The sequence below is a fragment of the Xenopus laevis genome, chromosome 3L (assembly GCF_017654675.1).
Source record: "Xenopus laevis strain J_2021 chromosome 3L, Xenopus_laevis_v10.1, whole genome shotgun sequence".
Taxonomy (NCBI): domain Eukaryota; kingdom Metazoa; phylum Chordata; class Amphibia; order Anura; family Pipidae; genus Xenopus; species Xenopus laevis.
In genome coordinates this window covers 60,869,684-60,886,135 of record NC_054375.1, presented here as the reverse complement: position 1 = coordinate 60,886,135, position 16,452 = coordinate 60,869,684, and the positions used below count along the sequence as shown (strand labels likewise).

The window sequence follows — 16,452 nt, the reverse complement described above, 5'->3', positions numbered from 1 at the left end:
CATACTTTTCATGTCCAATTAATACCACCAATTAAGACATTGTGGGCTCATCTTAATTTCAGTACCAAATGACAGCAGTGCAGATACTAATAGCAACAAATCAGTAATTGGCTTACATTAGTCTAGTGCAATTTGGACCCTATGCAGTTATAAAAGATCATTGATGTCTGGGTTTCCCTGTAGTTTAATAGTTTGTTGATTTTTTTAAATCATTGTTCTATATGTTGTACATATTTAGATAGTGTTAGAGGTGCAACTTCTTCATGGTGCTTTATACCTACAAAAAAATAACAAAAATGGATCTGTAATTATCTATGTGGCCAGATACCATCTTATCATTACACCTAGCAGAAATGTAGTAGCAGCATTTTGCTTTTCTCTTAATTTAACCAATGTTGATAAGATGTAAACCAATCAGTCTGCCTTGAAAGTACTGAGGAAGACAGTTGTCCCCATGGCCAATGAAACAGATTGGGAGTTCATCAGCATGGGTTTTCTCAGTTGATATTTAGCACTAATATTGCATTGCTTCCCAAAACAAAACTGTTCTTTAATTATTGCTGCTTTGTGGTATATTTGGTAACATATGAATTCCAATGTATAGGTGTGGATACAAATGAGCGCAGGAGAATCTGCTGCAAAAGTTGCCTTTATTCAAAACACGACATGTTTCGAGCTCTTGCTCTTTATCAAGTGTATGACTTGATAAAGAGCAAGTGCTCGAAACATGTCGTGTTTTGAATAAAGGCAACTTTTGCAGCAGATTCTCCTGCGCTCATTTGTATCCACACCTATACATTGGAATTCATATATTGCTGGCTTTGGATGGAAGCAGGGTGTTGGGATACTGGAATATTTTCCTACCAGTCTACTTGCATGTATATTTGGTAACCTTGTATTCTAATGTCATTGCTGAATGCTAAAGTATAGAATTAAATAACAATGGCACAATTACTCAAATGTAAAAGCTCAGGTGGAGCAGAATTAAAAACTCTCAGCCATAAGAAATAAATAGTATATTTTTTAAAACAAAAATTAACCAATGTGTATTACATGTTACAGTGTCTGACACGCAAGAGTCAACATTTTAATATAGCAAAATGCTGATAATCTAACATTTTATTTAAATAAGCGCTATATCTGCAAAACCTAAAATGCATTAATTGAGTTTTCATTTTCATATTCTCAAATATGACTACCCATTTTTCTCTTTCTTCTTTCCTCGACCCCATCCACCGCTCAACTGCACTGGGCTGTCTCGAAAAGAAATCCTCTCTTTTTTATGAGGTCCTGAACCTGTCTTGATAGGTGTAATGACTTCTCTGTCTGGAAGAGACAAAAGTTATTTTCAGCAGATATACAGAAGCAGAACTTAAAGGTTTCAACTAATTTTTATCTGTTTTCATTACAGAGTACACAGAAATGGTATTCCAATGTACACACACACACATATATTATATATATATATATATATATATATATATATATATAATATATATATATATATATATATATATATATATTTGTAATATTCTACAGAGTTTTTCTCTACCCTAATCTATTTTTACTCTATAACCCTGTTCATTAAAAATTAACGCAAAGCTGTCTAACTTGCTGGTGATATATACATAAATGACAACGATTGAGGATGATGATGAAATAATGCATAGGGGCATTCTTGCCATGAGACGAGGTAAGAAAGATTCTTCAGGTAGTATTTTACCAGTAGAAACTACACCAACGATATACATTCCCTTGCCTGCTCCAAACCCAAAACGAAGTAAGCATGGGTTGGCAGCAGTCCTGGAAACATCTCTGATGATGCCATTAGTTGCCATAACTAATAAACACTTGCACTTACTGGATGATCCTGCAGAATATTGTCTCTGTGTGCCATTTTTTCTGGTCCGAGTTAAAGTACTTCCAGATTTCACAGAAATCAGATCCAAATCGAGAGCTTCTTTGCTTACGCCATTAGCCTGGGAAAAACAGCAGGACATATAAAATTAAATTTTTTTTTCAAGAATATATTTTGTGACATGTGCTTTAAATAGGACCTGCTATTACAACTATTGCCAACTGTTATTGCTGCAACTAGTTTGTTGCAAAAGCCTTAATTCACAATGTGGCTCTTGGAAATGTTTCTAAATGGTTTCTTATGTCAGGCATTACTGTCCCAAACCATCGCAACAGTTTAATGTAGTGAAGTGGCGATATAAGTAAGGTCCTCAAGTATGGTGGGTTGAGTTTGTTTTGTACAGGGCATGTAGAAGAATGGACACTCTCACAACAACTTGCTGTAAATCTAAAGCTGGGTAAACATGGCTAGATTATTTGGAACGATGACTGATTAGGCAAATCTTGGTCTATCTGACTACAAAGACTAGAGATTTATCAACAGAGGCCAGAAGTAGAATATTTGGAAATCTTCCAAATAATGGCAAATGAATAGAGACAGGAAAACAATGTTTCTGTATAGTGGTTGATTGCACACACACGCCTATATGATCATTGGCCAGATTTAACACTTTATCCAACTGGGATTTTTTTTGTGGTTTCATGTCCTCCATCTCGTGTGGTGACCTATTTACTAACATTCAAATTTTTATTTTTAATGACGAATCATATTTTTTCTCTGAAACTCAAAACATTTGAGATTTATGAAGTGTAAAATGCAAAAAAATGCAAAACTCTAAAACAAAACTTTGGCAAGTAAAAGCAGTTGAGGTGCTATGGAAATCAATGGGAGCTGTGCTAATTCTATTGGACCATTTTGGACCATTTTTGTAGCCATTCGGATATTTGGGGGGGGGGAATGTAATATGCTTTGTTATCGCAAACAACATTTGCAAATACACTTTCGCCCGTTAGCGACCATGGTTGAGCCATTCTTGACTGATTAAGACCTCAACTTCCTCGCAAAGTTTGCGATCAAACTGCTTTTGCAAAAGTTCACTGTGTATGTAGTAACATTTAACAAAACTTCAGAGCAGGTGTTAAAGATTTGTAATGCGCAATTAAGTTTCGCAATGCAATAAAAGCCTAACGAAGAATATTACATTGTGACAGGCGAATTTTTATTCCCAAAGTTTAGCTCATTGCGAATTTTATTACATTACTGATGTTTCTTTTACAATAGTATGAAAAATTAGAATTTTTAGAGACTTTTGTATTTTTTTTAGCTTTTTGTTTGTGATTTTTATATTCAGATCTTTTAATAAATTACATGGCATTCATGGTTTTAGAGAAAATTTGTTTATTTGTGGTTTTGAAAAACTCTAAAACCAGTAAAATGAGAATGTTGGTAAACAGGCATCTAAGGGGCTGATTTATTAAACCATAAGCCAAAAAGCCACAAAAAGTTGAAGGAAAAAAAGAGCTACTTTTCCTGTATTTATTATGCCTGCCATTGCTTTGGTATACAGTATGTACCATACATGTTTACATTCAAGACTGGTATAGTGATAGAATCTTGAAAAAATTTCCAAGAAATCTTATACTTCCAGTATAGCAAAAAAGGGTCTGGCTGCAAGATTCCCAATATTAGGTTATACCCAAGGAGATTGGTGGAAAATACTGATAGCCAGTTATTATACTTTTGTTAAATCAGAATGAAAGGCTTTCTTTTTTTCAGTTTTCCAAATGTAATAATGAATAATAAATAATCCAGCCATGGATAATAAGCATGCAAATTGCACATTATCGTTCTGTGCTTGATATAAACTGCATGACCTTCAGTACTAAGAATTATATAGCACACAAGAAAGCACCTTGATACAATTACAGCCCTATTATTTATGGTTTGGCATACATTACCTCTTACACTGGCGCAGTTACATTTGTGGTATGCTAGACACATGGTCAGTCATTAAATCTTTAAACTTTTAATCATTATGCAAATGTATGCAAAAATGCTCAAACTGGAAACCAGATTATCCTGCTATAGGGCAAGTAGGAATTATTTCTTACCACAAGCTGAACACGTCCACCATTCAAAACATCGTGATTCAATTCAGGCAAGAAAGGTTTACTAAAAATAATTACAAAAATAAACATAATTATGACCCACATGATATTTCAGCAGATTCCTAAAGCAAATATTATTAGTAGAATATACTATTAATAAATTATGACCAGTTTGCTAACATATATAAGTGCTACTATACATTTAGTTCACCAGTTTCTTAAAGTAACAATAAAGACTTGTATTCATCATGAGAAATAACCAACCTCCATACCCTATCCCAAAAAATCTGTGGTAGTCCTGCATTAACCCTACTAAATACAAATATTTGTTTATATAAGGCTGTAAATTGGAAAATCTATTACCTGATAAAATAGCCAAGAAAAAAGGTTAAAGAAGTGTCTCTCAAGCAACAAGTTTAAAACAGGTATAATTTTTGAGACATATTTTCTGGACTATGACGTGTACAATCACCTGACACGTTTTATACCTCGTTCTGGCACTTCATCAGGTGGTTCAATAGAATCAAGTTTATTTCAGAACCAGCACTATTTTAGAACAGTATATTATCAATAATGGTGCCCAGGCACCGTGCAAAGAAGTGTATCACATATCATCATTTAATTTTTATAAAGTTAAAGATTGGTTGGTTGTAACTTTTGTATCTACTCTGTCCTGTAACTGTGCTCACCCCAATAGTTAGAAAGGCACTTTGCTCATAAATATTTCCTCATTCCAGCTGACTCAATCTCATGAGCAATTGTGGATTCACCTGTGCTATAAGGTATATTCAATGAGAACTATATAGAGTACAGAACATCAAGAACATTTCTTAGATAGCAACATCTATGTATATGAATTCTACAATCTAACATATAGAGATCTTACCTTTTACCAATTCTTGAACTAGTTACTTCAAAGTCTCCGCATTGTGTGTGAAGCCACTGATAAGTGAACTCTTTGCTGGACTCAAATGCTTCTGAAGGCCCTTCATTTAGATGAAATAATTCCTCTACACCACCTAAAATAAAGGGAAAATGTCATATTAAGCCAAGTCAATAATACCTTGCATAGTAAAATTGGATATCCTGGAATGCTTATATAACATATCCGGAAATGCTTTTATAACATCATTCACCATGTGGGTAGCATAAAATTCAGGGTAAGTAAATCTCAGCAAAACACTAATACTCACTAGGTCATGAAGTTAAGTTAAAGGAGGTCTTTCAGGACTATTTTGGCAAAAGAAGTGCGTGCAGAAGAACACATAACTGATGCCTAATTCATACTACAGCTCTATACATATTGTACAACAAATCGTATTTGTATACTCCCAATGAAACCTGACACACTTTTAAACTAAGCCATCCTCAGATACAAGGTTATCATGACATAATGCAACAAATGAAGGAAGTAACATACTGTATTTTTAGTGTCTGTATAGTTTTTTTAAAATATTTTTTAGTATATATACTGTAACGATCGCCGCCCGGAGCAGGCCCAGGAGCTCCGGGCGGCGCGTCCTCTCCTGCCGGCGTCGCTCCCAAGATGGCGGCGCCCATGGCCGCCACGTGGGTAAGCGGCGCCGGCGCGATGACGTCAGTGCGCCGACGTCGGCGCAAGGACGTCAATGACGTCACTAAGGCGCCAAATTCAAATAAAAAGCCTGTTTAGACGCCAGGATGGCGCCCAAGTATAGGAAATCTTCCCCAAAGTATTTCCTGGGTTCCCTGTGTGCTATTTTTGCTATCCTGTTCCTGATTATTATCTTTGACCCTTGCCTGGACTTTGGACTTTTGCCTTTATCTGCCTGCCCCTGAACTCTTGCCTGGATTCAGATTATTCTTCGATTAACCCTTTGGACACCGCGACCTAGTTCCCTCAAGAGGGCTTCCTCCTTGATCCTGACAACCTCCCTGGAGGGAGCTCCCGGCTCCCTGACATTATACTTGGGCCATGGATCCTACTGAGGAAGCTACGCCTGATGTCGGACGAGCGCTCCGCGGACTGGCATCCCGCATGGAGGAATATGAAGCCCAGCAGTACCACATTGCACAGGCACTCGATACCCTTCTCTCCCGAGTGCCTCCAGCGCCTCCTGCTTCCCAAGCGGCTGCAAATCCTCCCTTGGCGGACGTCTCATCTAACACAGGTTTCTCGTCTGGTGAGCCTCGTATTCCGCCTCCTCCTCGCTTCAGTGGGGACCCACAGGCCTGCAGAGGTTTTGCTACACAGTGCCAGATCCAGTTCGAGTTTCAACCCTCGCACTTCCCCAATGAACGTTCCAAGGTGGGGTATGTAATGTCTCGTTTGGTGGGCAAACCGCTTGAGTGGGCAACATCTCTTTGGGAGAAGAATTCTCCACTGACTTTTGATGCCAAGGCTTTTCTGCAAACATTCCGTACTGTGTTTGATGCCCCGGGTCGGGTCACTAATGCTCCTTCTCGTCTCCTGCAACTCCGACAGGGAAACCGCAGCGTCAGTGACTATGCTATTGACTTTAGAACTTTGATGGCTGAAACTTCCTGGAATGACGATGCCTATAAGGCCGTATTCTATCAAGGTCTGTCTATTCGCATTAAAGATGATCTTGTCTCCAGGGAGTTCCCTGATCTGCTGGAAGATCTGATTGCACTGTCCATTAAAGTGGACACTCGTCTCAGAGAGCATCAAGTAGAGAGGGAGCATTGTAAACGATTTCAACCCGTGTTGGCACCTCGCTTCCAGAGACCTCTCTTGCAAACTCCAGCTGCTCAAGCTCCTCCTTCTCCTCCGGAGGAACCGATGCAGGTTGGAAGGGCTCGTCTCTCCGAACAAGAAAGACTCCGTAGACGAATGGCTGGCTTATGTCTGTATTGTGGCGGACAGTCTCATTTTGCGAATTCTTGTCCAGCGAAGCCCACGAGTTCTGTTCCCCGAGGTATATCTAGGGTAACACATGTAGGGGGCACTACTCCAAAGTCTCAAGAGAACACTCACAGGTTTCTCCTTCCTTTACAGATTCGCCTAGCCACTAAGACTATTGTTGGCTCTGCTTTCATTGACTCTGGAGCTGCTGGGAACTTCATGGACGCTCTGTTCGCCAAACACTTGGAAGTTCCCTTATTCCCATTGTCTACTCCTCTCCGAGTCACAGCCATTGACGACAGACCCCTGGAGGCTGAATTTATCTCCATGACGACTGGGGAATTGCCTGTGCAGGTTGGGACATTGCATAAAGAAAGACTTTCGTTCCTAATTATTTCCTGCCCATCCGTTCCAGTTGTGTTGGGTCTTCCTTGGCTGCGCCTGCATAATCCTTCCATTGATTGGTCCGCAGGACAGATTTCCCGTTGGAGCCCATTTTGCCAGCAGCACTGCCTTCCTGCTGAACCCCTCCGGAGGGTGAATATCTCTTTGTCTGATCTGAAGACTCTACCCCCCTTTTACAAGGAATTCGCTGATGTGTTCTGTAAGAAGTCTGCAGAATTCCTTCCTCCACATCGACAATACGATTGTCCTGTCGATCTCCTGCCTGGAACCATGCCCCCTAGAGGTCGTACTTATCCTCTCTCTCCAGCGGAGACCACTGCTATGAAGCAGTATATCCAAGAAAATCTTCAGCGGGGGTTTATTCACCCTTCTACCTCTCCTGCCGGGGCTGGATTCTTCTTCGTGGAAAAGAAGGATGGAGGCCTTCGTCCTTGCATCGACTACCGGGGTCTTAATAAGATTACGGTTAAGAACCGGTATCCCTTGCCCTTGATTGCCGAACTCTTTGACCAATTGAAGGGGGCTAAAATCTTTACTAAGTTGGATCTCCGTGGGGCGTACAACCTCATTCGCATCCGTGAGGGTGATGAATGGAAGACGGCTTTCAACACTCGTGACGGGCACTATGAATATCTCGTTATGCCCTTTGGCCTTTGCAATGCCCCTGCCGTCTTCCAGGAGTTTGTTAACGATGTGTTCCGGGATCTCCTAGGAAGGTTCGTAGTCGTGTACCTGGACGACATCCTGATCTTTTCTAAAGACCTAGAAAGCCATCGCTCCCAGGTGAAGGAGGTACTCTCTCGTTTGAGGAAGAACTCTCTCTTCGCCAAGTTGGAGAAGTGCGTCTTCGAGGTGTCTAAGATCCCCTTCCTAGGATACATTATCTCTCCTGAGGGATTTGAGATGGATCCCGTGAAAGTGTCTGCCATCCAGGAGTGGCCTCTCCCGCTCTGTACCAAGGCAATCCAGAGATTTATCGGATTTGCTAATTACTATCGGCAGTTCATCCGGGGGTTCTCTTCCCGCATTGCACCTATCCTGGTCCTCATCCGGAAAGGGGGTAAACCCAGCTTGTGGCCTCCATCTGCCATTGATGCTTTTCAGTCCTTGAAAGAGGCCTTCACGTCCGCTTCTGTCCTCCGACACCCCAATCCTGAACTACCCTTCTGCATCGAAGTTGATGCTTCTGAAGTCGGAGCCGGAGCCATCCTGTCTCAGAGACACCCCGCTGATGGGAAGTTGCACCCCTGTGCTTATTTCTCCAAGAAGTTCTCGTCCGCAGAGCAGAACTACGATGTCGGGAACCGAGAACTCTTGGCTGTTAAACTCGCCCTTGAAGAATGGCGTCACCTCTTGGAGGGTTCTCTGATTCCTGTTCAGATTTACACCGATCATAAGAATCTCGAGTTCATCCAGTCCCTCAAGAGGCGAAACCCCAGACAGGCAAGGTGGGCTCTCTTCTTCTCTCGATTTAATTTTATCTTGACTTATCGCCCAGGCTCCAAGAATCGGAAGGCCGATGCCTTGTCTCGTAGCTTCACTCCGGTGGACCGCTCTCTTGAAAGACAAGAGCCAATCATCCCTCCAGTCAAGATTATTGCCTCCCTGTATCCACAGTTTGCCGACCAAATCCTGGCTGGTCAGTCTTCTGCTCCTTCCGGTACTCCCATTGGGATGGCATTTGTTCCTCCTGAGCTGCGTCTGCCTATCCTGCAACAGACCCATTGCTCCAGGCAAGCCGGACACCCTGGCCCAGCTAAAACTCTTGAACTCTTACGACGCCTGGTCTGGTGGCCTGATATCCGCAAAGATGTGAAAGACTTTGTTGCTGCTTGTAATGTTTGTGCCACATCTAAGTCAAGCCACTCCCGCCCCAGTGGGTTACTACAGCCCTTGCCAGTTCCTTCCCGTCCCTGGACCCACCTGTCCATGGACTTCATTGTCGAACTTCCTCCCTCCTGTGGGAACACGGTGATCTGGGTTGTCATTGATCGTTTCTCCAAAATGGCCCATTTCATCCCTCTGAAGAAGTTGCCCTCTGCGGTGGAGTTGTCCCAGCTATTTATCCAGTACATCTTCCGCCTGCATGGTTTCCCGGTGGAGATCGTCTCCGATAGAGGCACACAGTTTACTGCCAAGTTCTGGCGTTCCCTATGCAAAGACCTGGGAATTGTTCTTCAGTTTTCATCTGCATACCACCCGCAGACGAATGGGGCAGCTGAACGTGTCAACCAAGCCCTGGAACAGTTCTTGAGGAACCACGTTTCCCTTTGTCAAGATGATTGGTCTGATCTCCTCCCGTGGGCGGAATTTGCTCATAACAATGCCTGCCACACTTCCACTGGAAGGTCCCCATTTATGGCGGTGTATGGTCAACATCCTCAAGCCTTCCCACAAGACTTTGTGTTGTCCGATGTTCCGGCCGCTGATGACCATGCAGCCCACATGTCTGCTATTTGGGCCGCAACCAAGTCCAATCTGGAGAAGAGTGCTCTGGTTCTTAAGACGTTTGCAGATCGTAGACGTAGACCCTCTCCTCCCTACAAGGTCGGTGATAAAGTCTGGTTGTCTTCCAGGAACATTCGGTTGAAGGTACCATCTCCTAAGTTGGGTCCGAGGTTCGTAGGTCCTTTTTCCATCCTGGAGGTGATCAATCCTGTGGCTGTCAGACTTCAGCTTCCTCCTGAGATGCAAATTCCCAACGTGTTTCATGTCTCCTTGGTGAAACCCGCTACCTCCAACCGCTTTTCTGTTGTCCAGCCTCCTCCTCCTACTATCTCTGTGGATGGTCAACAAGAATATGAAGTGGAGAAGATCCTTGACTCCAGAATCTCCAGGGGGTCTCTTCAGTACCTCATCAAGTGGAAGGGCTTTGGCCCTGAAGAATGCTCCTGGGAAGGATACTCTGATGTCCATGCTCCTCGTCTGGTGAGGGAGTTCCATTCCAAGTTTCCCCAGAAGCCAAGTCCTGGTGGTCCGGAGGCCCCCCGTGAAGGGGGGGGTACTGTAACGATCGCCGCCCGGAGCAGGCCCAGGAGCTCCGGGCAGCGCGTCCTCTCCTGCCGGCGTCGCTCCCAAGATGGCGGCGCCCATGGCCGCCACGTGGGTAAGCGGCGCCGGCGCGATGACGTCAGTGCGCCGACGTCGGCGCAAGGACGTCAATGACGTCACTAAGGCGCCAAATTCAAATAAAAAGCCTGTTTAGACGCCAGGATGGCGCCCAAGTATAGGAAATCTTCCCCAAAGTATTTCCTGGGTTCCCTGTGTGCTATTTTTGCTATCCTGTTCCTGATTATTATCTTTGACCCTTGCCTGGACTTTGGACTTTTGCCTTTATCTGCCTGCCCCTGAACTCTTGCCTGGATTCAGATTATTCTTCGATTAACCCTTTGGACACCGCGACCTTGTTCCCTCAAGAGGGCTTCCTCCTTGATCCTGACAACCTCCCTGGAGGGAGCTCCCGGCTCCCTGACATATACTCTCCTAACCTCCAGTAGGATTTAAAATGTATTTCCTGGAAATAACATTACAAGTGCTGAAAACAATATAAATCACAACAGACCTTCTCATTACTTAAAGGAGAAGGGAAGCTATGGAGGCCTTTTATTGCCAATAGATTAGCTGCAATAGTGCAAGCTAGAATGCTATATTTATTCTGTAGAATGTTTTCCCATACTGGAGTAAAAAGCTCTATAAGCTCTCTGTTTGTTTAGGATAGCAGCTGCAGTATTAGCTTGGTGTGACATCACTTCCTGCCCGAGTCTTTCCCTGCTCACTTATAGCTCTGGGCTCAGATTACAGCAGAGATGGGAGGGGGGGAGGAGCAAACTGAGCATGCTCACGCCCGGGGCAAGGAGGTTTAAGCTGAAGGCAGGAAGTCTGATACAGAAGCCCATGTTTACACAATTGGAGGAAAGACATGCAGTGTTTCTTTTGACAGAGGACTCGGAGCATTATTACTTTGAGGGTTTACTGGTATATTTAGGTGGACCTTTCTGATAAGGCTTACGTAGTTTTAACCTTTCCTTCTTTTTAATACCATAGGGGTTATAGACTATCAAGCCCCATGGACTATTGGTTTCCAAACTGTTGAGCTGTCCCCTAACAGGGGGGCCTGAAGCATTGGCAAGAAGTATTCAGCCAGTTGGGGTGAGATTTGCTCTTCTAGGTACACCAGAAATCCCAGATGGAGGTCAATTAGAGTGAGATTTGGCCTGAAAACACATTTGCTGTCATAGATATTCTTGGAATTATGGTTGTATACCATCTAAGGGGAGATCACAAGATTTATTAAAATGTGAGATTAGAGTTTAGCATAGAAAAACCCACCCACTTTCTATTCATTCCTATAGGATTTTTAGAATGTATTTATCAGTGGTTGATTTTTTGGGGGGGAAGGGTTGGGTGTGCCATGCTATTAGTCTAAAGTTATTCTGTAGCATCTTGCACACATCTGTTGAATGATGGTCTAATAAACTCAAAGCATGTTGCAAGGTTCTGCTTGTAGGAATGTAACCCCAATATTTCCATTCCTTGTATACCCTTTCAGTGGATTGCAACCACCAAAAATAGTAGTTCATTTATTATTAAAACAGGGGTTTTGTCTGTATCTAATATCTACAGACTGGCTGGGTCTCCACTGTGAACCTCCCTCACAGACAGGGTACATAGTTGCTCCCAGTCGAACATTCCGATCATGTTCAACAAATCTAATTTTCAGTTCATGTGTGGTTCTGCCCACAGAACACAAATTAGATTCTCATTAATGCAGCATTCTCATGTTGTTAACCCAACAACAAAGTTACTATTGCAATTAATACAAATGTCAATATTATAAATAACAGTTGATTTAATATTAGCAGTTTCTCTGTTTTGCATGTGATTGCACTTATGCATTCTCTAAACTCTGTTTTCTTGGCAAGCACAGAATTGTTTCATGAAAACACAACTCATGCCATATTCATGTCTATTGTGGAGGCAATTAACCACCAATTTAACATTGCTTGAATTACAGCGTGCCACAGTCATTTGCTTTTCTGGATCTAGGTTAGCCTAGCCTGTTGCAGACTGGTTTATTCTCTGCAGGCACCTGATACCTATGGATACTGTGCTCTAGTGTGAACACTCCATTCTTGAGTGGGAATAGTTTCATTGTGATCATTATGATGTCATTTTCTTTTTTTCTTTTTTCATAATTTGGTTTCTTCCCACATGCTATTCACTCAAGTGTTGGATATAATCTACATTTCACATAGTATACAAAAAACTATTAAGGCTTTAGAAATAAACAGGCTTTTTCGTATATTTTTATCTAAATTATGATTTATTGTTTGAGCTGCACAGTGGGTGGGGATATAAGGAGGTCGATTTACTTAAAGTAAAATAATTTTAGTTATTAAACACTTTCCCGATGGCCAGTAATGTCTTCCTGACAATCAGAAACATTTTCATTAAACATTTATCAAAGCTGATGAATGTGTCAGTGCATCAAAATGTTTTGGATTGTGACTTTGACAAGTCGAACACCATTCTGATCAATAGGGTGTTACGCCTTAGAAGCAGAACCCCTCTGAATCGGCAAACGCTGTAGCTAATTACAAGCGGCAATTAATGATTGTGAAAAGTCTTTAGTACATAGGCCCTTTTATGTATCATCCTATTTAAGGAACAACAACACCAAAAAAAAAAGCGTACATAAATTATAATGTACAGTTGTCCTGCACTGGTACAACTGGTGTGTTTGCTTCAGAATAACTACTATAGTTTGTATAAACAAGCTGCTGTGTAACCATGGGGGCAGCCATTTAGTCTGAAAAAAGGAGAAATAGCTCAGATTACATAGCAGATAACAGAAAAGTTCTGTAGACTTCCATTGTATTACACAAAGTTTGTGTTATCTGCTATGTAACCTGTTTAACCAAATCTACTATGTAACCTGTGGCTTTTCACCCTTTTCAGCTTTGAATGGCTGCCCTCATGGCTACACAGCAGCTTGTTTTTATAAACTATAGTGTCTTTACGAAGCAAACACAAAAAATTGCCAGTGCAGGACAACAATACATTATAATTCAATTACTTTTTTGGCATTACTGGGTTTTTTTCTTCAATGGAAGAAATTGAATGCTAAATTTTACAAATGCAAGTATTTGAATTCAACATTGTAGCATTTCAGGGTACAAAGGAAGACTGACACAGAAATCACAAGAGTCAATAACTTCATGCAGAATTCACTAGAAGAGCAAGCAAACCTCACAAGTAAGACTGAACAATGATACTCTCAGACTACAACAGCATGTTGCTGATGGATACTTGACAACCAAATGCAGATATGTTTGTGCAAATATGTAAAATATTCTAGGACTTTCCATACCAAGTGTTGTATGGATTTCTAGGGCAATACATATCAAACTATATTAAAATGATGCTCTGAAATAGATATCCATACTACAGAATGATTCAATATCACCTTAAATTACCAAAAAGAAATGTTTTGAGCAGCATTTCACTGAACATTCCAACAGTCATTATTTATGTACATTTCTGAATTGAATCAACAGTGAAGAGGAAAGTCAAGAAAGCTAAGCACTTAAAACATCAGAAAAGTAACCAAAATGGGAAAATGTCTGTATTTTAGCAGTAATTACAGCAAACAAACACTGAAGACTGCATCACATATTTGAAAGGTTCGGTCGGAAAAGCAAACCATAGCATGATGTATAAACCACATCCCAAGATTTGTAAATGTATTTGTCCTGTGGGCAAGTAGCTACTTAAAACCAGCTGCCATGACAAAATCTTTTATCCTGGGCAAAAATAAGCCATTGTTTACTGATCAATGGGTAGATTAAGAAAAACAGAGAGATCTATATCGTATGTATATTATAACCCAATGCCAATTGCACAGATTGCTCCCAGAAATAAAAAGGGAGCTGGAAACCACTTACACATTTGTATAAAAATAGACACCATGTAATATGCTCTACAGTCTTAAGTTGATTTTTGTTCCCCTCCTTAAAACTCTCGAACAGATTATTTAACATGACATGACTAACACAAAGTACCATTACCAAGTGTTTACTCATGAAAGAAACATGGCATTGTTTAACAGATGTATGTCTCAAATATGTCCAGAATTTCTTACTGTACAGTCACACAATATCACAGATCAGGTCTGTTAAGGGTTGAACAAGAAAAATACTAATTGACACTTGATCCATTTTATTGCATTGTATGTGTTTGCTACCAAATAAATACCAATACTATGGGGCACATTGTTAGGAAGCCTATGGGGACCTTCCATTGGTGCTCGGTAGTTTTTAGGTGGCGAACTAGGCGGTCGAAGAAACAGTACTTCGACTATTGAATGGTCGAATAGTCAAACGATTTTTAGTTTGAATCGTTCGTTTCGAAGGTCGTAGTCAAAGGTCGAAGTAGCCCATTCGATGGTCATATTTGCCCATTCGATGGTCATATTTGGCCATTCAAAATTCGAACTATTTTTCCGCTATTCCTTCACTCGAACTAAGTAAATGGGCCCCTATGTGTAGGTAAGATATTCCAAACCTGTGGAAAAGCAAAAGCAGATTTTATTTCCTAGTAGCTCCTGCGTGAAGGCACACCAGATCTGCAGATATCCTGTTGTCAATTAGTTGTTGGTTGTTAATAAAGGTGTGCAAAGATGCCTATGCTGTTAGATAATATTTTGCTGTGCCGAAACACTAGTAATTCTAATAAATTACTGTTCCTGTTACAGGGTCTATAAAATTAAAAATACAGCATTAGTATTATAGAAAGTTTTGGCATGTTAAAAGAGATACCCACATTGAAGTCTCTGTCTAGGTTATGCTACAAAGATTCTTTTACGGTCATGGTTTGAGGTAGAAAGATGAAATATACCAATGTTGCCAAATGAAAATAAGACACCAATTCAGATTTAGGCATCTGTGTCATATTTGCCTAATGCCAGCTGATGATATCAGTAGTTTGTCCAGGGTGAATAAATATTAGCAAGCTGAAATCAATTCTATCAACAAAACTACACTGGGAGATAAACGGTCTTGTGGATTGAGTCCGAAATTTGCAATAGTTTGTGGATTTTTTTAATAGTGACCATTCCCCTTGTTTAAATAAATAATACATCACAACTGTATGTGCTTTTCAGATTTCAAAAGAATCCTTACTAGCAGTTTAGAAAAGATTTTGAAAAACTCTTGTCCCTACCCAGATTCCAAGTGGTGGGTTTCAGGCACTAAGAATCTGGGTAAAATGATTATTTTATTTAGCTTAAAGATTCATATAACCTCCACAATCAGACACCCATACCTTAAAATATATATAAACTGTATATAAATTGTTTTTGGCTCCATTAACCTGCGCAGCTGTGAACCAGTGGCAAGTGTAAGTCCTCTTGTCTATCTGTCAAAATTAACCTTTTTCCTAAATCATTATTCTTCCAAATAAATCTTTCTTTAATATTATTTCTGTTTAGTGTTGCTGCAGATTGTAAATCTATACCAGAATTCTGCTCTGTTTGTGTCTTTTTTGTCAGAATCAAGCGGTAAAACTTTACTCAGTGATATAATTGTCCGAATGCTTTCTCCCCACGTACAGTATGACTCGGGGTGTATTGATTCGTACAGGTGCCCCACAGAACAGAATGCAGTTTGTCTGCTACAAAGACATTCTGATGAAATGACACAGGTATCAAATTTTATGTGGCGATTTGCTGAACTTTTTCTGTCAGAATATTTCTGACAAGCAGAAAACTTTTGCGAAATAAGAAAAGAAATATTGAACTGCTGGGAATCCTTCAGGATTCTCCAGTTTAATATTTCATGAATCGGACCCTATGTCTTGCGATGTCCAAATCTGGTCCCTAATCTATATAATTTCTTCTCATCATCGTGGTATAAAAAATGTTTGGCTTTACTAGTAATGTTGTAGAGATGAAGGAAATCCATACCATCTGGATTTGGCTGTATGGCAAATGTATGAATACCAAGCCAAATTTGAAAAGCTGAGAGAATACAGCAATTGAAGTCCACATTGTTCAATAGTTTCTGTGATATTGTTCATTTCAGTTTGTCCAGTACAATAAAGCCACATGAAAATAATGGTTTGGACAAATGTTAATGATTTTGCTGAAGACCAAGCTACAGGAAGAAAACAAAAATGGGAAGGGCTTTGGTGTAATCCTGATTTGGTGAATGTCTATCCTCAATGTACATCTGTAGCTC

General features: G+C 40.8%; 1 protein-coding gene across 1 annotated transcript in view; it reads right to left on the bottom strand.

The window, feature by feature from the left end:
* Positions 1–1,001: 1,001 nt before the first annotated feature.
* The window catches only part of lrriq1.L (leucine-rich repeats and IQ motif containing 1 L homeolog), an 86,860-nt gene continuing 71,409 nt past the window's right edge, over positions 1,002–16,452 (bottom strand). The window contains exons 23-26 of the mRNA XM_018252374.2: positions 4,853–4,985; positions 3,970–4,030; positions 1,862–1,979; positions 1,002–1,326 (exon numbers count right to left, since the gene is read on the bottom strand). Of these exons, the coding sequence (XP_018107863.1) occupies positions 1,196–1,326; positions 1,862–1,979; positions 3,970–4,030; positions 4,853–4,985 (443 nt within the window). The 3' untranslated portion in view covers positions 1,002–1,195. The remainder of the gene's footprint in view (positions 1,327–1,861; positions 1,980–3,969; positions 4,031–4,852; positions 4,986–16,452) is intronic.